This window comes from Micrasema longulum, unplaced genomic scaffold, assembly GCF_059751315.1.
Source record: "Micrasema longulum isolate JH-2025_06_02 unplaced genomic scaffold, ASM5975131v1 h1tg001597l, whole genome shotgun sequence".
NCBI lineage: Eukaryota > Metazoa > Arthropoda > Insecta > Trichoptera > Brachycentridae > Micrasema > Micrasema longulum.
Window position 1 is genome coordinate 24,806 of NW_028278779.1, and position 17,142 is coordinate 41,947.

The following is a 17,142-nucleotide window of genomic DNA, read 5'->3' on the forward strand; positions in this document are numbered from 1 at the left end:
AAACTGGCAATATATGTGTACATACTCGACTGTGGAATCATCTCCCATCAACCATCAAAGATGTTACTACATTATCTCTGTTTAAATCACGTCTGAAGAAACATCTCTTTTTTCTTACTTAATCTCTCCTCCTTTCCTTTTTCCTCTGTCCTCTTTTTTCCTTTTTCCCATTGAGTAATAGTTTTGATTTAAGGTAATTTATAAACAAATACGTTTATTTCTATTTTTAAATATTTTTAACTTTTTAATCTTTTTTTTTTCTATTGAATATGTTCTGTAACTTGAATTATAGAGATAAAACTTTTATTTTATTGGTTGGTTGGAAAAAATTGCCATTTGGCAATAAGCCCGCCAACGTACAAATAACATTATGTACAAAAAGTTAAATAAATAAAATGCTGTTTGTTTACCTAATAAAATAAAATAAAAAAAGAAATAAAATAATTTTTAAAGTAAAAAAATCTCTCACGCCACTTTTACGGCAGCTTTTCGTAAAAGAGAGTAAAAATCTTCCCAAAATTAACGGCGCAAGAATGATTTTTTATTGCTTATACATCATTATATATTTATTTATTATTATCATTACATACACAAAATTATAATTTATGTAAAGTTGCTTTGACTGTCTAACTAGGGCTATTTACCCCGTTCTAAAACAGTCAAAAAAATATAAAAAACAGTAATCAATTTATAGAAACAGTTATAAAGATACAGGACAAAGTGAAAAACAAAGTAAAAAATGGAGTAAAAACATGGTAAAAAATGTAGTAAAAACATAGTAAAATTGTAGTAAAAACATAGTAAAATTGTAGTAAAAACATAGTAAAAATGTAGTAAAAACATAGTAAAAAATGTAGTAAAAAAAACGTAGCAAAAAAAATAAATTATTAAAACAAAGTAATAAATGCAGTAAAAACATAAAAACAGAATACATAGTAAGAAACATATTTAAAGTCATAATAAAAAAATGAATGTATGTTGTATAGCAAAAAGCGTATTTAAAGAAAGAAAAAAAAAACAGCATATTAAAAAATAAAGTAAAAGATGTGATAAAAATTTAAAAAAATAAATACATAGTTAAAACAAGTTAAAAAGTACAAATAATCATTATGTACAAAAAGTTAAGTAAATAAATAAAAAATAAATAAATAAAAAGTCATGAGGATCTTAAAAATTAAATCAGCAAAAAAATTAAATCAGCAAAAAACTAAAAATATATATTAACAATTTATATATATATATGAATATGCACTTACCTGATATTCAAGCTTGTAAAGGCAAGGAAACTTTCTCCTCTGGTCACACAGCTTGACGAAGTTCTTCAACTCAACGGGCTTATCTGGTATTGTCGCTGATATTGATCCATTTTCGTCAGCTAAAAATAAAAGAAAATAAAAATTTAGTTTCAAGTTCAATATTTATTTATTTTACACTTTACAAACATATACAATTTATATACATGCAAGAATGGGCAAGTTATCTTAAGGCAATTTCTTCCTACGTACCCAAACCGTTCAGTTTGAGAAAATTACGAGTACGTGGACATATTTTTATTACAAAATATAATTTTATACAACAATTTAAAACAAAAATTAACCAAAAAAATTACACTATACTATGAAGTGAGGAATAGAGAGGTGATAAGATGGAAAGAAAAAGGAGAAAAGAACAACTCAAACATTTAGATAGTGACAGTTTAATCTTGATTTAAATGTAAATAAAGAAAGGGCGTCTCTAACATTACACGATAGATTATTTCACAATCAAGCAGTTACTACTGTAAAAGAGAAGGTAAGAAAATTTGAGCGATGAAGGGGTATTAAAAGGGTTCTCTCGTTACTAGAGCAAAATGATAGTCCATGTTGTTGCTAACAAATGTTAAACTCTTAATTCACAAAAATCAACAAGCATAAAAAAGTGAAGTTAAAAAAGTTTAACGTTGAATAACACTGATCAAAAAAAATTTTTTTTTTTTATTAGGATTTTGTGTAAAATGACTCCCTGAATCCAAATGTAACCTCCGTTTTCTACCATCACTCGCCTTTTTAGAGGGAGCCCCTCCAATCCCAGTAAGATTGATCATCTTACCGTCATGTAACAAAAATGATCTAAAATATCTGCTATTGGTGTACCAGTGCAATGCCCTCTGCACCATTATGTGCGGAAAGGAAATGATGAAAATGATAATATAATACATAAAAATATTCCAAATTATTTTTTTTATTAGTTTGATAGTCTATTAACAAATAAGAAAATTAATAAAAACCGCTTATTTTCTCCATCCGATTTAAGACTACGCTCTTTCGTATGATTTTAAAAAAAATAATTTTAAATTTACTATCCCTCACGTAAAAGTACTGTTTTTAATTTTGCATGTATTAATTTATGAAATAATTTGTTATGACTTGTGATGGCGGGTCCAAGTGATATCACATACATACGCTTTCCATTCTGTACAACATTTACCATCCTGTCTATGTACTAATCTTTAACAACCGTGTCCATTAAACTTGGTAAACTCCCCAGCTCCTTTAAAGTCAAATTTAGTACTTAGCTACGAAGATTTGTACATGTACAAAATGATTTTGTTACTAAACATCGCGATCGCACGGAATGCAGGATCGGCCAACAGAGAGCGCTGTCAAACATTATAAAACAAAGACTACCCGACAGATCGCTGTGTTTTTCAACCCGAGCAGCTCCCAGTAGAATACGTAACGTCGGCTTTCTAAAGCTCTTCGTTATAAATTGTTTTTACCTTGTTAACTCAGTGAAAACAATCAGCATATAAGCTGCACAAGGGCAAGCATATTGCCTTAAGGCAATTTCTTCCTACCTACGCAAACCATGAACAAGTTTATGAAATATAAATGAAATATATATATAAATTAAACTGATCTAAGTTTTACTAGTGACAAATGGGATGAAACTTATTCTGCGGCTCTAAACGGTGGCAATATAATAAAAAAAGTGGCTGGATAACAATCTCTTAACTTTAAATATTGACAAAACAAAATATATAACATTTGGTAAAACCACAGTGACAGTCTAAACAAAACCTCAAATTAAAAATATGCTCTGAAATACTTGAATCAGTACACCATATAAAATATTTGGGAATAATTATTGATAAATATTTTAAATGGACAGAATACATAGAATATATAACACAAAATTCAAAAAACTTTTCCATTTCTTCAAGTCGATACGTAACATCTTATCCTTAATTAAACTCAAACAACTATATTATATTTTATGTAATGCAATTATAACTAATGGATTAATAGGATGGGGAGGCACTACTAAATCAATATTAAAACCTCTCAAATCTGCTCAAAAATTAACAGTTTAAATACTTTAAAAAAGTCCTTCAAATACCCCACCCTCAAGTTATTTAAGGAATTTGTGTTTTAAGTATGTCAAAGTAAATGTTTGCAGTCAGATTGGATTTCCTCCCTAAGGAGTTATTTGGATCTAAACTTGTGTTACACAGTGAGTAATGTGGCCACTTAAACTAGCCAATGACAAGTCATAAGCCTTGTAAATGCTTAGACTTCCATATTCCCTTCTCCAAAATGTTTTCCTTCTCTAATGCAACAAATTCAGATCTAATATCAACCTATGAATCAATCGATATTAAAACCAATGCTCTGCTCTGTTTCTGAATCTGCTCGAAAATCAATAATTAAAATATTTTTTAAAAAGTCCTTTAGGTACCCAAGCGTCAAGTTATTTGAGGAATTTGAGATCTTAGATATAAGTCAATTGTATATTTTTAGAATAATAATGTTTGTGAAGGCAAATTATTCTACCAAATCCCAAAAGGAACACTCCCACACTACCAGGAGTCAAACTAGTGAATGGGTCATGGGGTTTACCACAAACTCTAAATTCGGGCAAAGAAATTTCAGGTTTCTGGGCCCCAAAATATTTAATATGTTACCCGAAAATTGCAAAAACGATGACTCGGATTCAATTTTAAAAAATTGTAAAAAGTTGGTTACTAGGTTTAAGTCGAGAAAAATCGGAAAATTTACTCAAAATACATTCTTTAATAATAAATAGTATAAATGAATATTGTATAACTGTATAGTAAATTAAATAGTATGTAGTAATGCTATTGTTTATTTTTGCATAAAAATGTCTGCTTTAAAACAGGTTGTACCTGGTTAGGCAGATTAGACATGATCCAAAGAAATCTATTACCTAAGTGTGTATGTAGTATTTTATTTTTTATTTTATTTATTATTTACATACAATATTACATTTTAGTTATTTTAAAACATTTTAAATTTTTTTTTTTTTTTTACAGGACTCACCAAGCCAATGAATATGGCTTGTCGGTAAAGATCCTTTACAATTAATCATATTATAGTCCTACATGGTTTTATAATAATAATTACTACTAACTTAGATATAGGGAGCGAAAAAAAGTACAGTAGATAAAGTAATTGTTATTTTGCTAATAAACTATGACTATTATTATTATTAAATGCATGTTAATTGCATATGTATTTAAAGTGTTCAAATAAATAGGACAGGAGATTTGGTACCTCCGTGGAATTGTCACCAACCAACGGTCCCTTGGACATTGACACTATTTCATGTAGGGTTAATACATTTTCAGCTTTCAGGAATGTGTTTGCGCTGAGAGGTTGGATTATGCGCCAGCTGAGCATTAAAAGTAAAATAATATCTTCAATTATAAAGGGTAAAATTTTCCAAGGCAAGCAATTTCTTTTAATAACCCGAGGAAAACACAAAAAATCACCGGCATTATTTTATTGGGAGTTAATTTGGCTCAGTACAATCTGGTCGGTCACTTGTGGAATTCTATGTGATGCAGATTTTATTTTATTCAGAAAACATACAGTTATTCATAATAAGAATGAAAAACATTTTTTTTAAAACACAAAACAGGAAGGCACCGTGGCGCAGTTGGTTAGATGGCTAACTGTGAAACTGGCGTCGAGGGTTCGATTTCCGCCAGTAAGATTTTTTTTTCTCAATTGGTCTGGGTGTTATAGTGTATTTTTCGTTACCTCCTTTCATATCCCCTCTTTCCCTTAGAGGCTTAGCGGGTTATTTAAAAAAAAGACCAATTATATTTATCCAAAAAAAGACCAATTATATTTATCCAACTAATTATATTATTATAATTATATTTATCAAAAACAAATAAAATCCTTCATAGGCATGGCCTGTGCGTATATTAACTTAAACCTACCGGAAATGGGTCCGATTAGACCCATTGTAAATGATGGATACTGTGGAAAGTATTTTTAAGAATCATTTTCCTAATCTGAATTTGTGTGGAATTGTACACAAAACTTTACCACGCGTCTTTTTATGATTCAAAGCATATTGTGATGAAATGATAATATTTTATAACCAACAAAATTTCCTAAGAAGCGATTTTAAAAACTGGATCTTATTTGACCCATCACCGCCACGCACATATTTTTTGAACCAGTGCGCTTTAAGAGTTAATAAATTATTAAATCTATGGGGTGAAAGTGGAATAGAGACATGAAAAAAATTGTAAAGTAAGATTCAAGTTTTTTTTTGTTTTACAAAAAAATTTAAAATATTTTTTTTTTTTTTTGCACAACAAGCCAAGAGTTCTAACCTGAAGGGTATAAAAGAGCGATGAAAAACCCAAATCTATTTAGTTTTGTTGAAGCCAAATTGTTAAGAGACTTTTTGGGTAAATTTTTGACGAAATAAATTTGAGGTAAGAAAATCCAGTAAAACACGTTAGTTCGTTTAAGTTTCGTTATTTGATCTTTTCTGTATTCTGTGGATCTTATGCAAAAAAGCAAAGGGAAACGAAGGTTCTTTGTAGTTGGCGACTAAATGTTAAAAGTTTCAAACAAAAAAGGTTTGTTTATGTAAATTTGCAGAACGAAAAACTTAGATCTAAAGTTAAGGTGATCTTCAGACAGACGACAGTGATTGGCGAAAGATCTGGAAAAGTAGCAACGCAAGAATAACCCACTGAGATACGAGTAAAATAAAACAATTCATTACAATTGTCCTTTAAATCTATGGCGCACTTTTCCAGTCATATATTTTTTTATGGATGTGAATATTTTACATAAATGCCGGTAAAAATTATAATGTTGACAGACATCAATGACTATTACATTATTTCGTCATATGGCATAGAGAATATTGGAACATAATCATCATAAGATCTACAGCCCTGGGTGGGCCTTCCCTGAGTCAAGGAGTCTACTCTGCTACTGGTCTGTTGTTCTTCCTGTCCAGTTCCTCACTTCCAACGTTGTCGTATCTGCACTGATACAGTTCATTCATTGCATTTTGGGCCATTCTGGTCTTCGTTTTTTCTGCGGCATCGAGAGAGTTAAGCGTTTTATGGAGTTTTTGTGGTCCATTCTAATTTTATGGCCAGCCCACATCAAGTGCTCCACCTCGATGGAGTTGATTACATCGGGCGCTCCGTAGATTTCATTTAGCTCCCTATTGTAGCGACGACGCCAATGGTTGTTTTCTCTCACAAGGCCATTGACATTTCTGAAGATTCTTCTTTCAAAAGCTGTAATGGTTCCCTCAATATTCTTTGTCATAACCCAGGTTCCGGAGGAATATGTCAGGATTGATTTTACTAGAATTTGGTGTGGTATTCTTTAAATATTTTTTCTTACTAGTTTGAAACAAAATTGTTTCTGAAGCGCGTAGTAGCAACATATGGCAGCCATTATTCTTCTCATAACTTTAAAGGTTTGATTTTCAAAGGGTTGTGCTAAAAAAATCATTTAGACACGGTGCACTAACATGTGTGTTATATGAAAAAAGACGTTATATCTCGAAGTTCAAACATTTGAAAAAAAAGAGACAAACTGTTTAATAATTCCTTTGCCATAATTTTTAAAAATAATAATTGATTTAGGCCTGTTGTAACAAACTAAATTAAAAATCGTAAATACGGTATTTCAACTGACGTGAACTCTCGCTCGCTGCATATATCGACTAAATCTCTTTCGAATCTCTTGAAGTGTGTAAAGTGGTCATTTAAACCAGCCAATGATAGATCAAAAGCCCTTAAATTCCTTATTCCCTTCTCAAAAATGTTTTACCTCGCTGTTGAAACAAATTTAGATAGAAATAACTCGCTAAGGAGGAAGTCCAGCCTATCTACAAACATTTGGGCATACTCAAAACATTGTTGATACATATAAATATTGGCATATTTTCTATCTTGGATGAAAAGTGTTAGGCGCTAAAGCGGAGACCATTTTTCAAGTTAGGACAGACCAATATTGATTGATGTTCCGTCGTATTAAACTTTTCTCCATGGAGCCCGATTAAGATAAGGTAGGGGATGGTTTCAACATTTTTTTAAATAAAATTTATAAATGTTTGAATGTTATTTGAGAGTTTTCTAGTAAGATTTTTTGAGATTATTAGAAATAGAATATTGGAATATATGTTTTTGAATAAACACAAATCACTCAAATTGAAAAAAAAACTTTATGTACAAGAGACAGACAGCGCGTTTGCCTATCATGCAAGAGTTTCTCGGGTTCAATTCTTGTTGATGGTTGACATGAAATATTGATATGAAAATTTGTTTTGTTCTTAAATATTTTATAGTCCTCGGACTGACATCTAAAGTAAACCACTGATCAACGTTCCTTAATGTTACAAATAAATATGGCTAGTATATTTTTATATTTATTTTAAACTTAATATACATATACAATTTATATACATATAAGGGCGGGTATATTGCCTTAAAGCAATTTCCTCCCACCTACCCACACCGTTCAGCTTGAGAAAATTACAACTACATGGACATATTGAATCTTACAATTTTATACGAAAATTAAAAACAAAGATTATGAAAATAAAAATTCACAAAAAATTAACACAATACAACTACTACTATTACCATCACGCCATTTCCCCGTAGGGGTAGGCAGATATAATGGACCGCCACACACGTCTATCCTGGCATACAATCCTAGCCTCTTCCACTGAAGAGAGGAAAGGGGATGGGAAGGAAAGAAGAATGATAAAGGAACAACTTTAATGTTTTGATAGTGTCATTTCAATCTTGACTTAAATGTGAATAAAGAAGCGTCTCTAACATTAGTGGCTAGATTATAAATATACGCTGTGGTTGATAAATTAATGCAGTGTCTTATGCAAACGTTCATTACTCTTTATAACTTTGCGCTTTGATCATTATTGAATTTTTGGAAAAATTATTAAAATGGGTTGCTTGAAAGTTATATGACCATTTACTTATTTCTGCATAAAAGCAACAATTACTTCAATTTCAATTTTATTTATTTATATATATGTACATTACAAAATGTAAAATCTTAATTTATGCATTTACAAATAATATTAAAAGGCAACAAAACTATGCACATATAAAAATTACTTGTAAGTATCTTGAGAATATGTTTTAAAAAATAAGAGAATCTTGTAAAGAGAAACTCTCTCAGAGACGTGAAAAATATCAATGTCCAAAACAAAAGTGTTCAACTTAAAGGTAGTCCTTCACAACCATTAGCAAGCTAGTCCTGTATATTGGAATGTGGAGCAGTCTATCTCAGGTTAGTCGTAACATAAAGCTAATGCTTCGAATAATTTCAGGGTTGTTGACAGTATCGCGCAACAATCGAAAGAAATGCAAAGTTAGATAGACATTATTTCTGGTCTTCAAATTATTGTTACCGAGCGTACCCTCGAGGAACTGTAGGATAAAGCCACGGATAATAAATATCTGTACTCCCTCGTGTAGAGAAATCGAAGAAATTCCTTCTGAGCCTAGTCTACTTAGCACCAACGAATTGGGAAAAATTCCCAGTTCTCGTGTACTACCGAAAATTCTAGCAGTACGCAGGACAAATCCTAACATTTTTTTTTTTTTTTTTAAATTAAAAAACCTTTATTAGGATAAAAAACAATATGTACAATAAAAAAAATGGAACAATTAAAGTTGAACTTGCCTAACTTTTGTCAGTCTTGTGGTGTAATAGTCAGCGTGTTTGCCTACCATGCAGGAGGTTTTGGGTTCGATTCCTGACATGGTTGATATGAAAGATTTATTTGAAAACGTGTTTTCACCCCTTGACTGGTACCTGAAGCGTAAGACTGATCATCGTACCTTTATGTAACAAAAAAAATGATGAAGATATGCTGCGATTGGTGTACCAATGCAGTGTCCTATGCACCATTAGGTGTGGAAAGGGAATAATGAAGATGATGATGAAAAAGAGTCTGGCTCTTGTCTTTGGCAATCCACCAATATCTTTAATGAACTACGACAAACTGTTTCGATCTGATCATGAAATGTCAAGAAACTCACAAAAGTCATGCCTAGATATTTAACCTTTGAAGTCCGTATAAAATTCTGGTGTCCGTACCGAAAAAATGCGTTTAGTGGGCCCTGGTGAAAGACATAACTAAACATTCTGAAACATTGAAAAGTTATTTATTTCGTCTTCCCCATTCAGATACGTTTGTTATATTTGCCTGGAGAATACAAAAATCAATCAAAGTTTTTACCCTCAAAAATGGCATTAAGTCATCGGCAAATAATAAAAAACGGGAATTGACTATCACACTTTTAATATCATTAATAAAAATAGAGAACAGCAATGGACCCAAGTTAGATTCTTGCGGGACACCTGGACATACTTATTTATCCACCTTATATATTTTTTAATCAAACTTTTTCGGAGCAACTGGACCTAGGTTCAATAATCAATATGGTAATCAATCTGCATAAATTAGGTTATTTTTGACGTATCATTCTTTACAAGGAAATAACACATTTGTTTTAGAATTTATTGTAAGAAAATACAAAATTATAACATTCAAAAAGTTCGTTACAGTTCGTCTTTTTCATTAGTTGCGTTCTTGGGAGGATCCACAAGGAACTGTCCTGTAGCTAGAGGAGTATAATATTCGTACATGGCATCCCAAAATTCTACATTGTCAAAGTGGGGATTTAATCCAAGCTCTAGATCCTTGTCGATGTCAAGGAAATACTGGCGACTTCCTGTGGCTGGTTCCCATACTAGATCCCCAAGGATAGAGTCGTCTTTCGAAGGCGTAGGGTTCCTAAAATCAGAAAAAGCATGTTGACATGTTGGTGAAACAATGACACAACTGAAAAATTGATAATTTCAGACCATAAACGAAAATTGTTTGCCAATTAACTTTTTTTAAATGAAATGTTTGTTTGTCAATCCATGTTTGTGTCCGGGTGGATTAAAATACGGTTTTATGTGCGAATTAGTACCAGCATCTTGCACAAGTGTTTTTACTTGATGGCTGCTCTCAGGTAAAAGTCCTGAACAAGGAAATGGAGTGGAAAAACGTCCGCCTTACAGTACAGTGTAGAGGTGTGTTCACCTACCATTTTCGAAGTCCCGGGTTCGATTCCAGGGAATGTTGAAATAAAATATTAATTTTTAAGGTGTTTTTATACTGAAGTATTTTATTGCCCGTGAACTGGAACCAGAATCGTAAGCCTGATCACCTTACCTTTTATTTGATTTATTTTTCATAAACGGTATAAATTGCCATTTACATAAATGCATTTAATATAAAAAATGAAAATAATACAAACAATAGAATTGCATAACTTTGACAACAGTAACAAGCAAATACACATATGAAAGTAACCAAAAAGATTAAAAAATGAAATTTCGAGAAAAAAAAATCAAATTCGTTTTATTAGTATCAAGTGTAGAACCAAATATATTAGCACTATCCTCGTTCTGGTTACCGTCTCTGTGAAACCTGGGGATAGACGAGTGCATGTGACAGTTGGTTCGAGAATTTGCAGAATAAAAATGAGATCTGTGGCGGGTACGTCGACCAGGTACACGCATCACACAAACTCCAGCAAATCTGAACACGAACAGTCAATGAATGATTTGCTTATTTTGTAAAGTACCATCGGGTGCGGATAAGTATTTGATTATAAAATAAATTTTACTGAATAAATAATACGGGTATCATCATTTCCCTACTCACTGCATTCAAAATTTGAACAACACAACTTTAACTCAATTTCATAATATTTTAACAACCACATGCCGAGATAAAAACGAGCGTTTGTACTTAAATTTGTACAAAGTAACTTGGAAAAAACCTCAAACCTTGTTTATTTTTTAAGCCTGTTAACAACGCACTAAATGCCATTTTGTTAAGCGCTATAATGTATATTTTTCTCAATTAAAATTTCAATTATCTTATTAACCTTATGACTAGGGAAGGGGAAGCGAAGTATTCAAAATGTGACGTTATTAAATGTGTAATCAAAGGTTTAAAAAAAATGTTTTTGTATGTTTAACGTTGGTTTTAAAAAGCAAAGTAATTAAAAAAGTTGATTACTTTTTTGTGTCGAAGTGAGAACAAACGACGATATTATGTCGGAATTTGTTAAGCTTAATTATTAAAATAAATTGAACTTAATTCATGGTTAATTATTATAAATTAAAAAATTTATGTTGAGAGCCAAAGAAATATTGAATAGCTATTTGTTTTAGATAGTATCTAAAGAGACAGTACATATTATTTGTGAAAGTAAATATAAAATTTAAAGATAAATATATGTAGTATAAATGACTTACGATCTACCATTAGCCTATTTAAATGATCATCAGTATCGTTGCATGTATTATTTACAATTCTGCCTATGCATGAAAATTCACATTTCATGATTTTCTAAAAATTTTACTATATTATTTTGGACATATAACAGCCACAAGCTATTTTCTAAAAAAAACTACCCTAATATGTTGATAAATTGTAAAATTGAATAAATATTATAGTTGTTCAAACATATATACAAAGAAACGAAAATGTTGTACAGTGGATTAAGTGATCACAAAGCAGCTTCATTATTTAAAATTTAATAAGTATTGATGGACAAACATTGGCAATACGATTGATTCGCACATTCACTTATCAAAAAACTGTACGTCGTAGTTAACTAGTGTGTGTTTTTTTTTATAAAACCTGTAAAGGGTTAAATATATCGTTAGTTATTAGTTTTTGTAACTATTGTTAATGTTAACAAATTACAACAGGGATGGAGAATACTTTAAATAAGGGAATATGGAAGTCTAGGCATTTACAGGGCTTATGACCTGATATTGGCTGGTTCAAGTGGCCACTTTACACACTGTGTAACATTCACCATTTTGCCTATGTTTAAACATCCATATTTCTTCAATTCTTCCATTTGTTGATTTAAGTGAAGTTAAAGAGCTGAACCTTTATTGGTGTGAAGAGATTCATCAGACTAAATTATTTCACATACCAGTCAACGCCTGAAAACAATTTCTCAATTTTTAAACTTCTGCTTTGACCATATTGTATTGTTAATGTTTTTATTTTTTGTTATAGAACTGTAGACATACCCATTTATTCTGTACAAAAACTTACCCAGTTTTGGCAAAGTTAGTCCACAATCTGACCATTTTTTGAATAGTTTTGTAATCAGCTGAATCTTCATTCTCTTGGTCTTTGTGAAGTTCACTATACCTCTCGAATATTTTATAGCACTTGAACAGGTAGCATAACTCATCCTTTTCCGAGGCGCCGTGAACTGGGAGGTCTAATTTATCATGCAGAGGCTTTGTAGCCATTTCTTTAAAGTAATTCAACCCTCCTTCGTACGAAAACCGGTAGAAGTAGACGGGGGCTTTGCTAATCCTAGCATACTCTTTGACCGATTTGTCAATCGGAATAACATGTTCGTCACTTAAATAGTTTAAATATTCTTTGAGAATAGTATCTTTGGATATATCGATCGTTGAATTGAAATAATACCACTTCAATCGGTGCTGGATCTCGTAATAGTAATTTGAATGGAGAGTAGCGTACAAACCGCGAAGAGGAAACATGTATGGATATCTTTTTTGTACATTTTTAATGAATTGGGGTCTTTGGATGAAGAAGTGATTAGACAAGATTGACTCTTCGGAATTGAAACCGATCATAATTGGAATATTAAGGTTTGGTATCTCTTGGTTAGCTATGATTTCTTCTGGTAGTTTGGATATAAAACCATTTTCTTCTGATTTAGATAAAGACGGTGAAAAAACTACGATACCAATTTGGCTCATGATCGGTTCGTCTATATCGATAGTTCGTGAAATGTTTCCATTTAAGTCTTTGGGTTCAACATTCCTAAACGTTTTCAAAAGGGAAGCATCATCTGTCGGTTCGTACTTCATAGCTCTGGCCAATTTGTGTGCTCGGTCTTTAGGATTCCATAAAAAGTACGGTGCCACTAATGCGGTACCGCTTTGAAGTATTGCTTTGTGGAATAGTCCTTTAGCAGAAGGAGACAAGTAAAGAATATCTACAGCTATACCTCCGGATCCTTGTCCAAAAATAGTCACATTATCTGGGTCCCCTCCAAAAGACCTAATGTTTTCTTGAACCCATTTGAGAGCTAGAAGTATATCCTTTAATCCCATGTTACCAGATACTACATCACTTTCAAAATCCATAAATCCCAAAGCTCCAAGCCTGTAATTTAATGTAATAAGGAGAACGTTTTCATCAATGAAGTAATCTGGTCCGTAAAAATCTGTGTTTCCTGAACCAGATCGGAAGTGTCCTCCGTGTATGAAGAACATTACTGGTAGACCTTCATTCTTCATCGTAGGAGAGTACACATTGAGGAAGAGACAGTCTTCAGATCCTATCATGTCATCACTGTCGTCTTTCATCTGAATACAAACGTCTCCCGGTTCAAAAAATGTTCGCATATCGTCCCATCCTGTGTGTGGTTTTGGCGGCTAAAACAACCATTATTTAATTTAGTTTTTCAAATTATTTTTCTAAAAAGCGATTGTATAAAATCATAAAGGTTATATAACGAATCAATTTAAAACTACTTAAAAATCGTACGTTTATGAGTTGTTGATATACACAAACAAACAAACCATCACGCCGTTTCCCCGTAGGAGTAGGCAGAGAGGAAAGAATGCTATATCACTCTATCTTTGCATTCAGATCTCGCTTTCTCTACATTCATACATCTTCTCATACATGCACGCCGATTATTCCTACTCTTGACACTTCATCTTCAAGTATTTGATGGACTTGATCGTGCCATGTCTTTCTCGGTCTTCCTTGTTTTTTGCGTCCATCAACATTTGCATTGTAAATCTTTTTAGCCGTTTTTTCGCTGTCCATTCGCTCTACATGTCCGAACCGACGCAGCACCATTTTCTTAATTCTGTCGATAATGAATGTCTCAGCCGTGCTTTTAAATAAATATAAAATATTTATTCAAAAGGGTGTTTTCTCACTAGAATATTTCATAGTCGCTGAACTGGTATCTGAAGCGAAAGACTGATCACCTCAATTTCATTTAACAAAATTGATCGAGATATGCTACGATTGGTGTACCAATCCAGTTTCCTATGCACCATTAGGTGCGGAAAGGAACTGATGATGATGATATTTTTATTTGTATTTCTTGCATACACAAAAACAAAAATATTTGTTTTTTTAATTACAAAAGGAAATTAGTTAACTTTAAAAATTATTTCAAAAAGTAGGAGCTTCAAATATTTTTTTGTGATAAATATAATTTGTTTTTTATTAACATTTACTAGTGTCGTAATGATAAACGCGTTTGCTTACCATGTAAGATGTCTGGGTTTGATTCCCGACATGGTTGACTTGAAATATTTATTTATAAGGGTGTTTTTGCTCTTGAATATTTTATGGTCTCTGGACTGGCACCTGAAGCGTTGGACTGATCATCTTTTCTTCATGTTACGGGAAAATGATCAAGAAACGCCACGATCGGTGTACTTAGACAGTACCCTTTGCATTATTCGGTGCGGAAAGGGAATGACGATGATAATGATTAACATTTACCTCACTGAATAGTAAAATATCACCTTTTTTACAGTTTTAAAGTTTTAAGGGTCTATGAAAAGTTAATATATATTTTTACTAATTATTAATAGCAAAAAAACATTGTTAAATTTATAATTTTAAATTCTCGCGAAAACGGTCATTGCATTAGCCACGTTCCTAATACGTCACGATTAATGTTAATTTTTAAATTTGTTTTTTTTAATAATTTCTTTTTTTATTTTTGACTATAATTTTTTTGTTTTTTTACTATATATATTTAAGGTAAAACAGAATATTAAAAAAAAAAGGATAATTACAAAGCAATGATATACATATTAACATTTAAAATAGTAAACCAGCGCTTTTGAGGTGATTTTCACAAAAATGGCGCTATATAAATTATCCAAACATTATTATTATTAGACCAAAAATCTCACAAAGGCATGGCTGTTCGTGGGTATACAAAAAATGTTTATGAATTTTTTGCTCCTATAATCAATACAGATGTACAGTATTTTTGTGAATATAAGAAAGAGAAAAGAAAATATTCTGTAAAAGATTAGAAGGTACTTTTTTATTTTATAGTAATCAAAAAAGGAAATAAAAAATATAAAAAAAACATAAATATATTCCTTATTATAAAAGGGCAACAAAATATGTCATAGAAAAAAAGAGTTGATATCTTTAGTTTGAATCCAGAATGGTGCGTGTTTTTCAAAAGAAGGAAAATTTTGAAAGTTTGGGATCAACGAAATTTTATCAGTAAAAAAAGAATTAAAAGTTCGTAATCGTTTTAATTTTTATAGAGCATCGTCACGAATCCTGAAGTCACAATTATCAAAGCAAAACATATCGAGTTTTTATAGGGATATAAAAAAAAATGTTGTTAAAGTTATGTATGAAAACATTTCTCCAAAATATCCATATTGATTTTGTAAATACAATTATTTGAAAAAAAAAACAATTTCATGCATGTGTTTTTTTTTTCTATTGAGAATGTTTTTTGCTATCGGTCGTCGGCTAACGGACTCATCATCGGGACAAATAATACCGGAATTAAATAATGCAAAATTACTTACCATAAACTGCAAATCTCCAACAGGTGGTTCCGCATAAGGGATCCCTTGGAACGAATAATATTTCGACTTGTTAGAAATGGTTAAATGTACCCGTCCGAATAATTTTCCTTGCGGAATATTGACGAGCCCAACGTCCCCTAGAGACAATGTCAAGTAGTTAAAAAGTAAAAACACAAAGCAACTGCTTTTGGTGATCATTTTTACGACCTGACAATGTTTTTAGGTGCTGAAATGAATTTATTTAAGCAGTTACAGGTAAACGATCAACATGTGGAACAATTACGTGTCTTTTAGCGTTATCGCGGATTTAAAAAGAGATATTACGTCCTTATCAGTCAAAAACGATACAAATATGCGTTATCATTAAGCGTGAAATATTAACATCGGTTATTTTTTATTGCTAGATAAAAAAATACGTTTAATTAGGTGCACAACTTTGATTGGCAAGATCAGATTTTTGTAGTATTAAAAAGTACATTAGAACTCCAATAATCCGAACAAATTGGGACCGGGCCCCATTCGGATAATCGTTTTTTTCCGAAAAAGGGTATATTTCAAAGTATTACTATATGTTCGTGAAAAATTAAAATATTTTTTTAATAATTAGCTTTTTATTATATAAATAAAAGACGAGTGATACTTTAATCCACAAATTTGGAAAATTCAGTCACCGGTTTTATTGCTTTCGCGACATCTTCGCGACTGGTATCTTTATTAATAAGTTCTGTGTATAAACATAAAACAGAGGTAAGGATAGATAATTCAAAGTTATATGAAAGTAAACTTAATAAAGTTATTTTTATCTTAAGGATCATTATCAAAAAAAAATCTGTTTAACTAATGAGTTGATATAATGCTATTTTAACATAGTACAACAGAGATAAAGAACATTTAAGAGAAAGTAATATAGAAGTCTAGGCATCTACAGAGCTTATGACATGTCATTGGCTGGTTTAAGTGGCCACTTTACACACTGTGTAACATTTACCATTCTGCCCAGTTATTTTTATCTTCAGGATCATTTAAAAAAAAAAATTGTGTTTACTAATGAGTTGATATAATGCTATTTTAATGAGTTTAAGTATTTTATTTTTAGTGTAATTGGATGTGTAAAGTCCAGGTTTATTTAATGTCATTTAACTGACGGTATACAAATATGTTAACTATATTTGAAAAACGCAGAAAA

General features: G+C 31.4%; 2 protein-coding genes across 2 annotated transcripts in view; both read right to left on the reverse strand.

The window, feature by feature from the left end:
- Positions 1–1,256: 1,256 nt before the first annotated feature.
- The window catches only part of LOC148274725 (uncharacterized), a gene marked incomplete at its 3' end in the record, with an annotated part of 122,701 nt that continues 106,815 nt past the window's right edge, over positions 1,257–17,142 (reverse strand). The window contains exon 4 of the mRNA XM_088236714.1: positions 1,257–1,375. Coding sequence (XP_088092840.1) covers positions 1,257–1,375 — 119 coding nt within the window. The remainder of the gene's footprint in view (positions 1,376–17,142) is intronic.
- LOC148274726 (esterase E4-like) lies at positions 9,812–16,659 on the reverse strand. Its single transcript, XM_088236724.1, has 3 exons — positions 15,957–16,659; positions 12,439–13,802; positions 9,812–10,101 (listed from the first exon to the last, which is right to left on the reverse strand). Exons 1-3 carry the CDS (start codon positions 16,152–16,154, stop codon positions 9,867–9,869), a joined length of 1,797 nt encoding a protein of 598 aa, XP_088092850.1. The 5' UTR covers positions 16,155–16,659; the 3' UTR covers positions 9,812–9,866.